General features: G+C 39.6%; 1 protein-coding gene across 1 annotated transcript in view; it reads right to left on the bottom strand.

Annotated features, from left to right (window-relative positions):
- The window catches only part of NitFhit (NFT-1 protein), a 170,758-nt gene that overhangs the window by 54,885 nt on the left and 102,344 nt on the right, over positions 1-13,529 (bottom strand). The window contains exon 9 of the mRNA XM_068363713.1: positions 13,062-13,237. Within this exon, the coding sequence (XP_068219814.1) occupies positions 13,062-13,237 (176 nt within the window). The remainder of the gene's footprint in view (positions 1-13,061; positions 13,238-13,529) is intronic.

A 13,529-nucleotide genomic window follows, 5' to 3' on the forward strand; every position in this document is an offset into this window, starting at 1 on the left:
ACATTCGTTACTTCTCTCATTTTATTTCCATCCAGACAATCCAAATGCTGTTGCCAATTATCACAAAACAGTTTCTTAATGGTAAGTATGAAATCATTATAGAGGATGGAATACCATCTTAGTAGCATCTCAGATGCAGCATTCTTTGTCAGTAAATCTGCCTTTTCATTCTCAGACACCTACATGTGCTGGAACCCAACAAAATCGAACTGTTGTACCTCTCAGTTCAATAATAAAATGCCATTCTAAAATCTTTAAAACTAAAGGATTACTGGAATTAAATACTTCTAAAGCTTGAAGGACACTCCATGCAAAAAAAAAAAAAAAAAAAAAAAAAAAAAAAAAAAAAAAAAAGGTAAATTTACCCTCCTCCTCCAACTGTATTTTCTCAATAGCGGTTAGTAGGCCATACAGTTCAGCAGTAAATAAGGAAGCTGTTAGAGGAAGTGCACCTCTACCATTAAAAGCCAATGCCAGCATCAGATTTGGACCCATCAGTATATATAAAAGTTGATTCCCTATGTTCAGTAAAATGTTCCATAAAAGAGATCCGGATTTTAAGTCACTCATATTCTTTTCAACACCAATAAAATATTTACAAAAAGATACCTCTGCTAATTTTCATGGAGGCATTGATGACATCTTAAATGGAAGCACCTTACTTGTAACAATATCAAGACTGTGTATCAATTGTTTCACCCAAAAACTATATGGTTAAGGGGATTTTGGGTGTAACTCAAAGTACCGTATGTTGAGTGCCTTAAAAGGCTTGCAGTTTGATAGGCTAAAGAATTAGGAAGTCTTTTGCAACCTAGACCAATACCAAATAATAGAAGACTTTCGTTAAAGGTCTAAATGTAACTCTTCCAGCTTCAACAAGGAGGCTTGGGATAGAATGTAAAATCTTTAGTCGACTTGCGGTGGCTGAGGAGTATATTTCACACCCAGAACTAATTTTTGAAAAATTAAAGCCTTGTATAATTCTAAAATAGTTTTGCAATCTGGTCCCCATGATGAATGGGACAAAACTTTTAAAAGATTCAGAGCCTCAAGACACTTTACTTTTAAAGCTTTCAAGTGGGGAACCCAAGTAAGCCTACAATCAAATATCAATCCTAAAAATCTAGCTTCACTTACACATGGGATCCATTGACCAAGATATCAATGAAGATGACCATCCTGATTTATACCGTGAAAAGAGTAAGAGAGGCTGGAGAGCATGGTGAGAGACAGTTGATAAAATATGAAGGAGATTGAAAGAATAAAGGGATTTTGACGAAGGAAAAATCTATTTCTGGGGAGAGACCTGTGACGCCCGGTGAAAAGTCCTTCTTTGTACTTTTTCTGATATAAATCTTCCAAATATACCAGAGAAAATTAAAGCATGGAATGCAGAGGTTACAACCCTCGCGCGAGCACCTTGTTGGTGTCGTATATCTAACAAGGGCGTTTGTAAAACACTATTCACAGGCTGTCTTCCATTTAGATAATCCCTTCATCAAAGGGGGAGGGCCGTGACAGGCCCTAGAGAATACAGTTGGGTTACCCTACCGACACCTACCACTCGCGCTCACCAGGTCATCCTTCTGCAAGAACATATGGCTTGGCAAGGAAAGGGTGGGTCCGTACAAAAATAACCGGGAAGGGTTTCACCGGGCGTCACAGGTCTCTCCCCAGAAATAGATTTTTCCTTCGTCAAAATCCCTTTTCTGGGTCGACCTGTGACGGCCGGTGAAAATGTACCAGAGAATGCCTTCCAAGCCCAATAAATTAATAACATAATGAGGAGAATACAATCACCATGTATGACAATAATATGATATAATAAAGTAATCGTCCTATTACCAACCAGCCAAATGACATAGGGAACGTAAGGTTAAATAATAATGACGACAAGGAACCAACTGAGTGTCGAATTGCAAAAGGCATCAAACCTTACATGTCTAAGTATATCTAAACATTAAAAGAACGGTAACTACAATAACAGTTAAACCATAGGAATTAAACATGGCAAATATCATAGGGGCTAACGAACTACCAAGGAGAGCGACGACGTGGTGTGAGTGGCGGGTAGGAGGGAGAAGAGAAGAGATGGAAGAAAGGAAGAAGAGGAGATTAATGGGGAGGGATAAGGCTCCCCTCTGCCATCGTCGGGTATTTAAGGGCCTGGAAGATCTTTAGATATTGGCGTTTGACAACCATAGGGGATTTCCAACCCGTATATTTTTTAAAATCATCAAAGTCCCTGTTCTGGAAGTAATTGTTGGAGGCATCTACTGTTCGTATATCATGAGCCTGGGGAAATGATTCCGGCTTAGTATGTTTAATGAAGTAGAGGATTTGTTGCCTGATACCGTGAATGGAAATAGTACCTCCTTGTTCCCTGATAACCAAGGGGCCAGACGAGCGGGTGGCAGTTCTAGCTAAAAAGGGCCTTGAGAGTGTGACTGTACACGGAGAAAAATCCTGGGGATGAAGAATAACCTTCCGAGGGGAGCACCTATTTTGCGGATCCTCATTTTTTAGCTAGGAAAGCTTTGTCTGGAAAAGGAGTACTTCGGCTGAAGGGAGGAAATCTATGTTTTCCGGGTTTCGTGAGAGAGCTGCTAGTTCTGATGTTCCATCACCTGAGGCCATAGCCGTTAGAAATAAAGTCTTCCTAAGAAGAGTGATATAAGAGCAGGATTCATTGTCCGTGTCCATCGCAAGTTTGAGAACACCGTTCAGAGACCAAGAGTCCTTTTGTGGCCGAACCGAAGGTCGAAGCCTAGCACATGTTTTTGGGATTGATGAGAAATAGGAATCAGCTAGGTTAATGTTGAACCCAACAAGGAAGATCTTCTTCAAAGCTGACTTGGTGGTGGTTAAAGTGCTAACTGTTAGGCCTTTGTCAAATAGGAACCTCAAGAAAGAGATGGCTAAATGCGGGGACATACGAGTATGGTCTGCACTCTTAGGGGATCTGCTAGTTGTTAACGGCCGAATCATATTGGCGAATTGTCGAGTCCCTTTTGTCCCATTCGATGAAGAGATCGTTTTCCGGTTCAATGTTCACGTCTCTACGAGCTGCCAACTTCCTGTAGTCCACAAAGTTAGAGTTTTGGCTATCCTTGAGTAATCTGACACAGTGAGTTTGGATTACTCGGGTAAGTTTGAGGAACGGGATCCGGATGGGACTGAGTTTCAACTTGAGGAGGAGAGGAAACCAACTGTTCTTGGCCATTGAGGTGGTACTAAAGCCACTGCGCCCCGGAAGGAGCATAGTTTGTGTAAAAGTTTTTAGAAGATTCCCTGGGGGAGATAGGGAAATCTTCTTCTAATGGTTCCAATCCCGGGGTAATGCGTCCATGGCATAAGCCCGAGGGTCCAGGGTTGGGGTCACATAACAAGGAAGTTTGTGATTCATCTGAGTTGCGAATAGATCTACCTGGAGGCCTGGAACGAGCCTGAGTATCCACCGGAATGAAATTATGTCTAGAGACCATTCTGACTCCAGTGGATCCGTCCTGGATAGTGAGTCCGCTCTCACATTCTGGCCTCCCGCTAGGTGAGGTGCTGACAGGAACCAGTTCTTTTCTGTTGCCCAGGCGAAGATAGTGACCAGGATCTGATTCAGGTTGGGTGACTTGGATCCTCCCCTGTTGACGTAGTGTACTGCGTCTGTGCTGTCTGACACTACTCTGATGTGGGTCGACCTCGGAGGAGAGTCTCTCTTCAGGGTCAAGAACACCGCCATGGCTTTGAGAACATTGATATGGGACTGTTTCATGGCGAGTGACCTAGAACCTGAAACATCTGATGTTCGGAGTAATCCCCCCATCCACTTAGAGACGCGGCTGTATGGAATGTCACTTGTGGAGGTGGGAATTGTAGAGGAACCGATTTGGAGAGGTTCTTCGGTTCGGACCATGGGCGCAGTCTCATTTTCAAGACTCGGGATCTTCGAGACCTTGTCTCTAATAGGTACTGTAGCTCTCTTTCTCCAAACTCGATTGATGTCTTTGAGTTTGGCTTTTATTAGGAGATCTGTTACTGAAGTGAATTGGAAAAGGCCGAGGATACTTTCTAAGGCTCTTTGGACACCTGTTTGTGTTTGAGAAAATACTTGATATTGGAAACTATTCCTCTTACCTTTTGGAAGAGAGAGACAACGTGTGCTTCGAAAGGTCCCACTGAATGGCTAACCATTCTAAGTGGCCTGATGGTCGCAGGCGAGAGTTTTGGAGATTGACCCGAAATCACAGGTTGTCGAGAATTCGAAGTAATTCCTTCGTAGCTCTGTTGCCTTCTATGGCCGACCGGGCCCAAATGAGCCAACCGGCCAGATAAGCAATGATCTGTATCTCTTGGTTCCTGAGTTGTTCTAACACTCTCTCTCCCAGTTTCGTGAATATCCTGGGATCAATGTTGAGGCCGAAGGGCATGTCTTGAACACAAAGGCTTTCCTGCTTAGGCGGAAACCCAGATAAGAAGAGAAATTTCGAGCTATAGGCGCAAGATAATAGTCGTCGGTAAGATCGACAGAGGTGGTGACGGTCCCACGGGGAAGTAAGGTCCGTAACTGAGAGATAGTCAACATCCGGAACTTGTCGCAGAGAATGTAAGAGTTTAGCTTGACAAGTCCAGGTCCACTCTCAATGCCGACAAGCCTTTCTTCGGAATTGTGAACAGGCGGCTTTGGAACTTCAGTGATCGATCCCGTTTGATTGCTTCTTCTTGAGTAACCCTGTGGTGTACTCTTTCAGGATGGGAGTGGATTTCTGGGAGAAGGTCACTGGTGGAGGAGGAGGACCTTGTGGCCATTTTCATCTCAAACCTTTAGAGATTATGCTATGAGCCCACAGACCGAAGGTCCAATGGTCTCGAAAGTGGTAAAGTCTACCCCCTACCGGGACCACCGCGTTGTGAGGGAGTGAATCTAGGTCCTTTCCTTCTCCGAGCCCCCTTTTTCCTAGGTCCGTCTCGATGGCGAGACTGTCTTCTACTCCTGTAGCTTCCTCTCTGGTGTCCACGAAAGGAGCCTGAGGGTTCGGATCTAGGGCTGTATGCAGGTAAAACATCCCAACGGGGTTGGGCTGTGTACCTGGGGAATCAGTGAGGTAGACCACCTGATGAGGGGGATTCGGATGCATAGACGTCGAATCAGAGGAAGGCTGTGATGACGAGTGGGTAACCGACTATCGATTCCTGTCTGATAGAGGCCTCAGACATAACGTATTTCCCACAACTAACCCGATCAGACCATCAAACGTGTAGGTCGAATTGGAAGGGCAGATCTTGGAATTATCGTACTCCCCAGACTGACAACATCCTGGTCCAGACAGATCGGGCCTGCCCTTTAGGAAATAATAACGTTACCTTCGGTACCTTGTCTAACCTAACCAAGGCAATCTCTTTCAATCGAACGAATCCGTTGAATGGGAATTCTAGTACCTGGGAGTAAAATCTAGGTCCCCCAGAGGGAGGACATCTATGCCATCCAGATTTATGGTACCATCTATATATGGAACATGTAAGGCAAATCTCTATGCGTTGTTTTTATTGAAGGAGGTTACTTCGATACGCCTGGGGCTGTAGGGGGAGATATCCGAGTTCCTGAACGGATCCGACTCACCACCATACCTTTGAGCTCCGTCATAGCCCCTTGGTTTTCCCTAGAATGTGTTGCTTTTAGCAGTCACGGTTTATGCAGGGTAACATGAACATCACGATCCTTTAAGGGTCCTAGGTCGGTGACGTAAGTAATTGCAAAGCTGAAGGCTCAAAACTCATCCCCACCTACCTGCCCGTCCATGGGGTCGTCGTCCAACCTTAGAGAGGACACTCTGAGGAGATAGGGACCTCTAGATGGAGCATTTCTTCCCAACCTTGATACCCAAGGGCGGAGAGCCTCTCTTGCAGGCCAGAGAGATTCATCATCATCCTGACGGGAACCATGTAGGCGAACCTTCTGTAACAGAAAGGGGACATAAGTCTGGATGTTCCTTGAACTTTGGTTAGTGATCCTATTCACAGGCTGGGATCAGCTGTATAATTCATAAAAATCAATTTTAAAGAAAAGTCATTTAATGTACTATCTTTTGGGGTATAGTTCGACACTTGTATTCATGAAATGTGACACTGTTGGCACATTCGCCACAGGTTGGCCACCCCTGACTCAGACGTTCAGAACCGGGTCTAACATTATTTACTGTATATTAGTATTCTATTGATTCATCTGTTCACTGACCAGAGTCTCAAGGAACAGTAGATAGCCTCTCATGGCATGGTTGGTCTCGACCTGGCCCTTCATTAGAAGGGGCTAACGTTCGGTTCCCAGTACTGAGTGGAAACTTATTTCTATTTGAACACTATGTTGTATGGATATTTATCCATACAGTGAACCCTCGCTACTTCGCGGTTCGACCATCGCGGATTCACCACTTCGCGGATTTTTTTCATAACCCATGTATATACATATATCGCGGATTTTCCGGAAATATCGAAAATACCGCGATGTGACCGATGGTGCGAGATTGGAGAAAGTAAGGAAAATTGAATCATGATCGATTTTCAATATAAATGAAACTTTGAGGAGCAACAAAGATATCATTTGTTAGAGAGATAGAGAGAGGTAAGGAATGGGAGGTAGTGAAAAGTAGCCCACAGAGAGAGAGAGAGAGGTAGAGATAGAGGTAGAGAGAGAGAGGTAGAGAGAGAGAGAAAGAGAGAGAGAGAGAGAGAGAGAGAGAGAGAGAGAGAGAGAGAGAGAGAGAGAGAGAGAGAGAGAGAGAGAGAGAGGGTTAAATGTAATAACCAAAAAAATTTTATAGGTTATAACACATTGGTGCTTATGTAATATCAACTGTATACTGTAGACGGTTTGAATAAGTTAAGAAATGGTATAAATGATATTTTGTTAGTGTATTCGTACACACTCAAGAGCGGCAGCTAGATGACAGCTGATCTAATCACAGCCAAAAGTAAAACAAAAAGAAGTCAACAATACTCGATTTTTAAAACACACCCGAAATTTAAAAACAAAAGTACACGCTTTCTTAATGTGCAATTAACTATTTAAAGAGTGGAAATTTTCTAGAATAAAATTATATTTCCCAAAAAATAGTGGTTTGCTGATGAAATCGGATGCCGTATTTTTAGCTATGATTGAAATGGATGTAGACTCGGCCTAATTTTTTCGTTTCGTATTTAATTGACACTAAGAAAACTAATTTTAGTTTCTTCATCTAAATGTAAGTATTGTATAACACGAAGAGAGAGAGAGAGAGAGAGAGAGAGAGAGAGAGAGAGAGAGAGAGAGAGAGAGAGAGAGAGAGAGAGAGAGAGAGAATGAATCAGCTGTTGTAATCAAATGGCGTGTTTTTGTTTCGTGAGAATTTCATCACCACCACTATAACAACAACATACTGTACTGAACTTTACAGTATTATACAGACTACTGTAATATGATAAAGTAAAATATTTGTAATCTATTTTATATGAAATGGGGCTTTTTTTTTGTTTGTTTAAAATTTACATTTACGTATGTAAAACAACTCTCTCTCTCTCTCTCTCTCTCTCTCTCTCTCTCTCTCTCTCTCTCTCTCTCATAGATTGTTTTCCTGCTTTGCTACGTATGTATGATTTTATATAGATACGGTAAATAATATTTGTAATAACATATTTTCTAAAAGCTTTTACTGTAATATCATTATTTATCACTTTCATCATGGCGTTAAATTCCTTAGTTTGTTAACTGAACGTACGTCATGACGCCGTCGTTTCAGGCAGCGTCATAAACAAAAACATTTCATTTGGAAGTCCTAAGAAAAATTAAGTAAAACATTAGTAATAACCAAATCAACATACTGTACTGAATAATCAATATAATTGATGCAAAAACTAACCTATACATAGATGTGTAAATGCGTTTGTTTCTTCATTATAATCAGAGATAAACGTAAACAAAACATTGGTTGCCATTTTTTATCGTGCTTTTTAGGTGTTTAGGAAACGCATGATATAAAATCGCCTTTAATATTTGTGCCTGTTTTAGTTTAGGGTGCTGTAGTACATGCATTAAGTGTTCTGTACATTAAAGGGTGGTTTGTTAACAGTACTACGTACAAGGGAAGGTTTTAAAAGTCCGAATATACATGTTAAATAAATAGGTAAATATGATGTCACTACTTCGCGGATTTTCACCTATCGCGCCCGCGTCTGGAACCTATCTACCGCGATAAACGAGGGTTCACTGTATTTAGAATTGAATATGCATAAATATAGGCATAATTAATTTATTTCCATTTGAACACGATGTTGTATGGATATTTATCCATATTTATACATAGTTAGAATTGAATATGCATAAATATAGGCATAATTAATTTATTTCTATTTGAACACGATGTTGTATGGATATTTATCCATATTTATACGTAGTTAGAATTAAATATATGCATAAATATAGGCATAGTTATGTTCATATATTTTTATTAGGACTTTCAAGAATAGCTAATGAATATTACCAACGCAAATTCAAAGTGTCATTAAAGTAAGTACAGTTTACTTTGCATTCATGTTAAATCCTTTCCTTTACAGCTAAAACAAAAGATTGGCCACCCGTGGTCTGAGTGATCTCTGTCTGTACCGGAGCTCCGGTAACAATCTCCGGTACAAACAAAGGTCCGTCATAGTGACAACGTGAATACCAGAGGAAATCTAATATTAACCTCAATGCTGATCGCCTGTACAATATCCGGTTAAGCCGGAGATTCGATGAAAAGGGTCGTAATAACGATATTGTGATTATTCATGAAAAAGGGTTCATACCCTGATTCTGATCGTCTGATTGATCTCTGTTTGTACCGGAGAACCAGTGACAAAGGTCCGTCATCGTGAAAACGTGATCCTCAGCGGTACGATAACATTCTCTAATACTGAATGTCTGTGTTATCTCCAGTGAAGCCGGAGATTCGATGAAAAAGGGACCGTAATAATGAAACTGTGAAATCTTCATCGGTATCACATTGTTAACTCCGGTTCTGGACGTCTGCTTGATCTCTGTTTGTACCGGAGATCCGGTAGCAAAGGCCCGTCACCGTGATATCGTGACCGTCCCCGGTACGATAACATTAACCTCAATGAATGTTTGTGTTATCTCCAGCGAAGCCGGAGATTCGATGAAAAAAGTTCTGGACGTCTGCTTGATCTGTTTGTACCGGAGATCCGGTAGCAAAGGCCCGTCATCGTAATATCGTGACCGTCTCCGGTACGATAACATTAACCTCAATGAATGTGTTATCTCCAGTGAAGCCGGAGATACGATGAAAAAGGGGGCCGTAACGGTGTAATTATGATCAAACATGACAAAGGTTCGTGTGTAAAAGGCTTCAGCCGGAGTCCGAGTGCCGGATTTCACCGTTGCACTCCAAAAATCTGCTCCGGTACGATAACTAGTTCTCACCCAATGAGTATCCATTATAGCGGAGCATAACTCAAGGCGGAGCTAAGCATAACTCAAGGCGGAGCTAAGGGTGTCGGTATAAAACGACCCCAATTAATGACTCATACACTAACGTACCTATTAATAGTGTTAGCTATATTAACAGTAACCACATCAATAAAAACGTTTATAATATTAAACGTACTATCATCAACTCTGATACTAAGAGGAGGCCTGAATAACTTGTGATCGTATAAAAACGGAGAACAGGAAATTCACCTCTCTTACTCGAGCTAACAAAGAAAACGAGAGAAGGGATAACTCATATCTGTAGAACAGGGAACGAGCACTCTCTGTTTTCGCTCTCAAGGTTACATAATAAAAAACTAACATCACACAATAAAATAAGAAAATTAATAAAATTGATTGCTTTTTCTTAGTAATTGTAATAACCAAGAACGAAGAATAACGACAACGTAACAAATAAACAAGGATATAGTCTAAATCGAAGCCTCTGAGGCGAGTACAAACTAACAGACTAAATCGCTAAACTTTAATTCGCTGTACTTTAAACCGCTATTCTTTAAATCGCTATTCTTCGTAGGTCCAAATTGGACTTGCAAGCAAATAAATACCAAAGTAAAAACTAATAATAATTAATGATAACACAAAAAGGCCATAAAACGTAAGTGATATAACCTAGATGACAGAGTACCAGATGGGCAAAAATAACTAGAAAATTTACCGAAGCGAACATGACCCAAAATGGCTGCCGATACCTCGGCAGGAGAATCGCTTCCAAAACTAAAAACCACCATATTGGAAACAGAACAAATGCCCGGTACTGCCAAAAGCTGCCAAAACAACTATGGTACTTAACATTGGTAAGGGTGAAGTAGCAACGTCAGTCATGTTGAAATAACGAGAAACTCTTCGAAAAAACACTGTGCCCAAAAAACTCAACTTGTTTGCAAGTCCAAAATCAGAAGGATGACCTGGTGAGCGCGAGTGGTAGGTGTCGGTAGGGTAACCCAACTGTATTCTCTAGGGCCTGTCACGGCCCTCCCCCTTTGATGAAGGGATTATCTAAATGGAAGACAGCCTGTGAATAGTGTTTTACAAACGCCCTTGTTAGATATACGACACCAACAAGGTGCTCGCGCGAGGGGTGTAACCTCTGCATTCCATGCTTTAATTTTCTCTGGTATATTTGGAAGATTTATATCAGAAAAAGTACAAAGAAGGACTTTTCACCGGCCGTCACAGGTCGACCCAGAAATATGAAAAAGAAAAAGTACATGAAGAACATTCGAAGTCAAACGGAGGAAAAAGTATTTCGTTTTTTGATAGCCTGCTTACCTGTCAGAAGGTTTCAACACAAGAGGGGTGTGGCTGACCTTTTCTTTTCCTCAATTGAATATGCTTCATTCTTTATTCTACTGAAGTCTGTGACAACTTTACAAGTCTATAATAAATTGTGATGATTGTTGCATAGTAGTGTTTTCTTTTAGATTTAATGGATGTTATTTGCTCAGCATGTGTTTTGCATAGGGCGAGACCTTTTACTTTAAATGTATTTCAGGTAAATGAAAAACGCATTAATTGGAAATCATTCATACTACAGTGCTGAGCTTATATTTTCTTTTTCATGGAATTATTGGTATTATTGGCTTAGCATGTATTCTGTATTGAGTAGGTTAACTATGCTGCATAGTTTGGTATAGACTAGCATGGACTAGGGGTCGGCCATGATCACTATTGAATTTTCCACTCAATATAAGTAAAATTGATCAAATAGGGAGAGTGTTACTGTTAGGTTACGGGTACTGTGCTAGGTTGTCATGAATCCAACTAAATAACCTTATCATGTCAATTTTCTAATATATTAAACAAACTTGTTTGTACCTTAGTTGTAAGGACCAATCTCTTGAGGTTATCACTCTCAGATACAACATGCAATACAAATGGGACCATACTCCCATCACCAATGCCTTATCCATATTCATTTATAGCAGAGATTTGTCATATTTTCTCTACGTGAAAATAATAAATGTATGGAAAGCCTACTTTCTAATCACATTAACTAATTTCCACCATAGACAAAAGAATTACTTAGAATGGGTTAACAATCAATACTAAGGCTACTCCTATAGACCTCATGAAAGCAATGGCATGATACTGTTGTAATGTAGTTTTAATTCAGATAGTCTACTAACTACTTTACTAGGTTTTTGGTTGGAACTATCAGAAACTAAACAAACATATTCATGTGTAATTATCTCCAAATACCATTAAAGGGGACCGTCTGCCATGCCAAGAACTGTTTGTTCTAATTATTCAAAATAAACAATTTCTATATATGTTTTAGACATACATGATACCTTCAACATATAAAAATTTCAAGTCATTTGATCAACAACTTTTAGATATACTGTATTAGCAAAAATCATGATTTTAGAAAAAATTTTAGGTACATTTTTCACCACTAATATGACACCAATTGTTTTGAAAATCATACCATCAAAACTTCTTTATAAATCAAATAATTCTGTGAAAGATTTTTTTATTTTCCTTTTTTTTTTTAATGAATTTTTTCTTAATTTTCTTCGTCTAGACGTAAAACATTCATGACAAAGAGATAAAGGAAAATCAATATTCTGGTACACAAAATTGTGGGATTTTTCTTCTTCTTTTCAATTTCTTTCTCTCTTAAATCGAACAATAAATAAGTGAGAAAAATGTGATTAAGTGTGAATACAGTAAGTATGTTTAGAGCTCCCAAAGATTTGCAACGAATTTTTGCTTCTTTTCTTGAAGAAATCAAGATATCATTATAATGATAACTTACTTTGTATGTTTGTTGTTTATTCCTACATAAACGCACCCTAAACGTGGTATTTAAACCCATGTTTACTATTACACTTGGCGTAAGGGCGTCATGAGTTGCCAGAGTTTTAGTTAGCATGTTTTAGCTTTGTACTGTACTCTTATTCATGTTTCCCTCTCTTCTTGGTTCTTTTTTCTTGCTCTCGGCTTACTTTTTGTTCTTTCTATGACATTAGGTAACATTGGCCTTGTTATAAAGTTCCCAAGGATGTTGTGAAAACACAATGTACATAAGAACTGCAAGTAAACAAACACATGCATTATAACTTCTATACGTCTTTGGAAACTCTGGCTGCTGTTCTCGTAGCTCATAGTTTTCGTTCACCTACCCTCTACCAATGCCTTACATTTCTGCCAGACGTACAAGATTTCGAAACATAAGTAAAAAAATTGCTATATATATATATATATGCAAAAATAAACACACAAAGACGATCCTGTCAAACTGTCCTGCAGACGACGCAGTAAGGATGACGTCATCATTTAAAGACCACTATATCTTCATTATTTGTAAAAATAATTGGCTGAAACTTCTGGAGAGCATGTACGATATGTATCCGCATACATAGAAGCAATAAAACAATTTTCGATTTCTGAAAGTTGCTATGTCAAAATACCATGGTGTACGGTCCCCTTAAATGGGACACCTAAATTTTTTCACATGCCTGTTCAGTCAAAAATAGGCAAAAATAAATAAGGTGAATACAAGTATCACGGAAAACTAATCCAACAAAGTCAAGAAAATACTTACTTAAAAATAACTGGTGGCTTGTCAAACAGATTTGATCTGTTATTTATGGCAATCTGTCGAAGCTTGCTTGCCTCTTCTTCCATTACTTGTACATCTCTCCATTTCCCAGAAACTTCATGACCCTGAAGTTTCTTTCTAGTAACCATACTGAGAGGTACAACATGGAAATGAACATGCTGTAAAGAAAAAAAGAATACCTCCATGACACTTGCTGATGCATTTTAGTTCTTTACACTGTTTATAGAATCAAATTATAGATATAAAACAGATCCTTACTAATTACTAAAGCATTAGCAGTAATTTCTTAGTCAGATAGGAAATATTAAGAGCAATGGAAAATATGTTTAAGGCCATCAGGTTCCATAAAATTATCATACTGCATTCTTAACCTGCCAGCAAAATAAATTATTTCCATAAAATATTGTGTGAAACAGATTTTTTATACAAACAACTTCCTCAAGGACAAAC

This window comes from Palaemon carinicauda, chromosome 40, assembly GCF_036898095.1.
Source record: "Palaemon carinicauda isolate YSFRI2023 chromosome 40, ASM3689809v2, whole genome shotgun sequence".
NCBI classification, from domain to species: domain Eukaryota; kingdom Metazoa; phylum Arthropoda; class Malacostraca; order Decapoda; family Palaemonidae; genus Palaemon; species Palaemon carinicauda.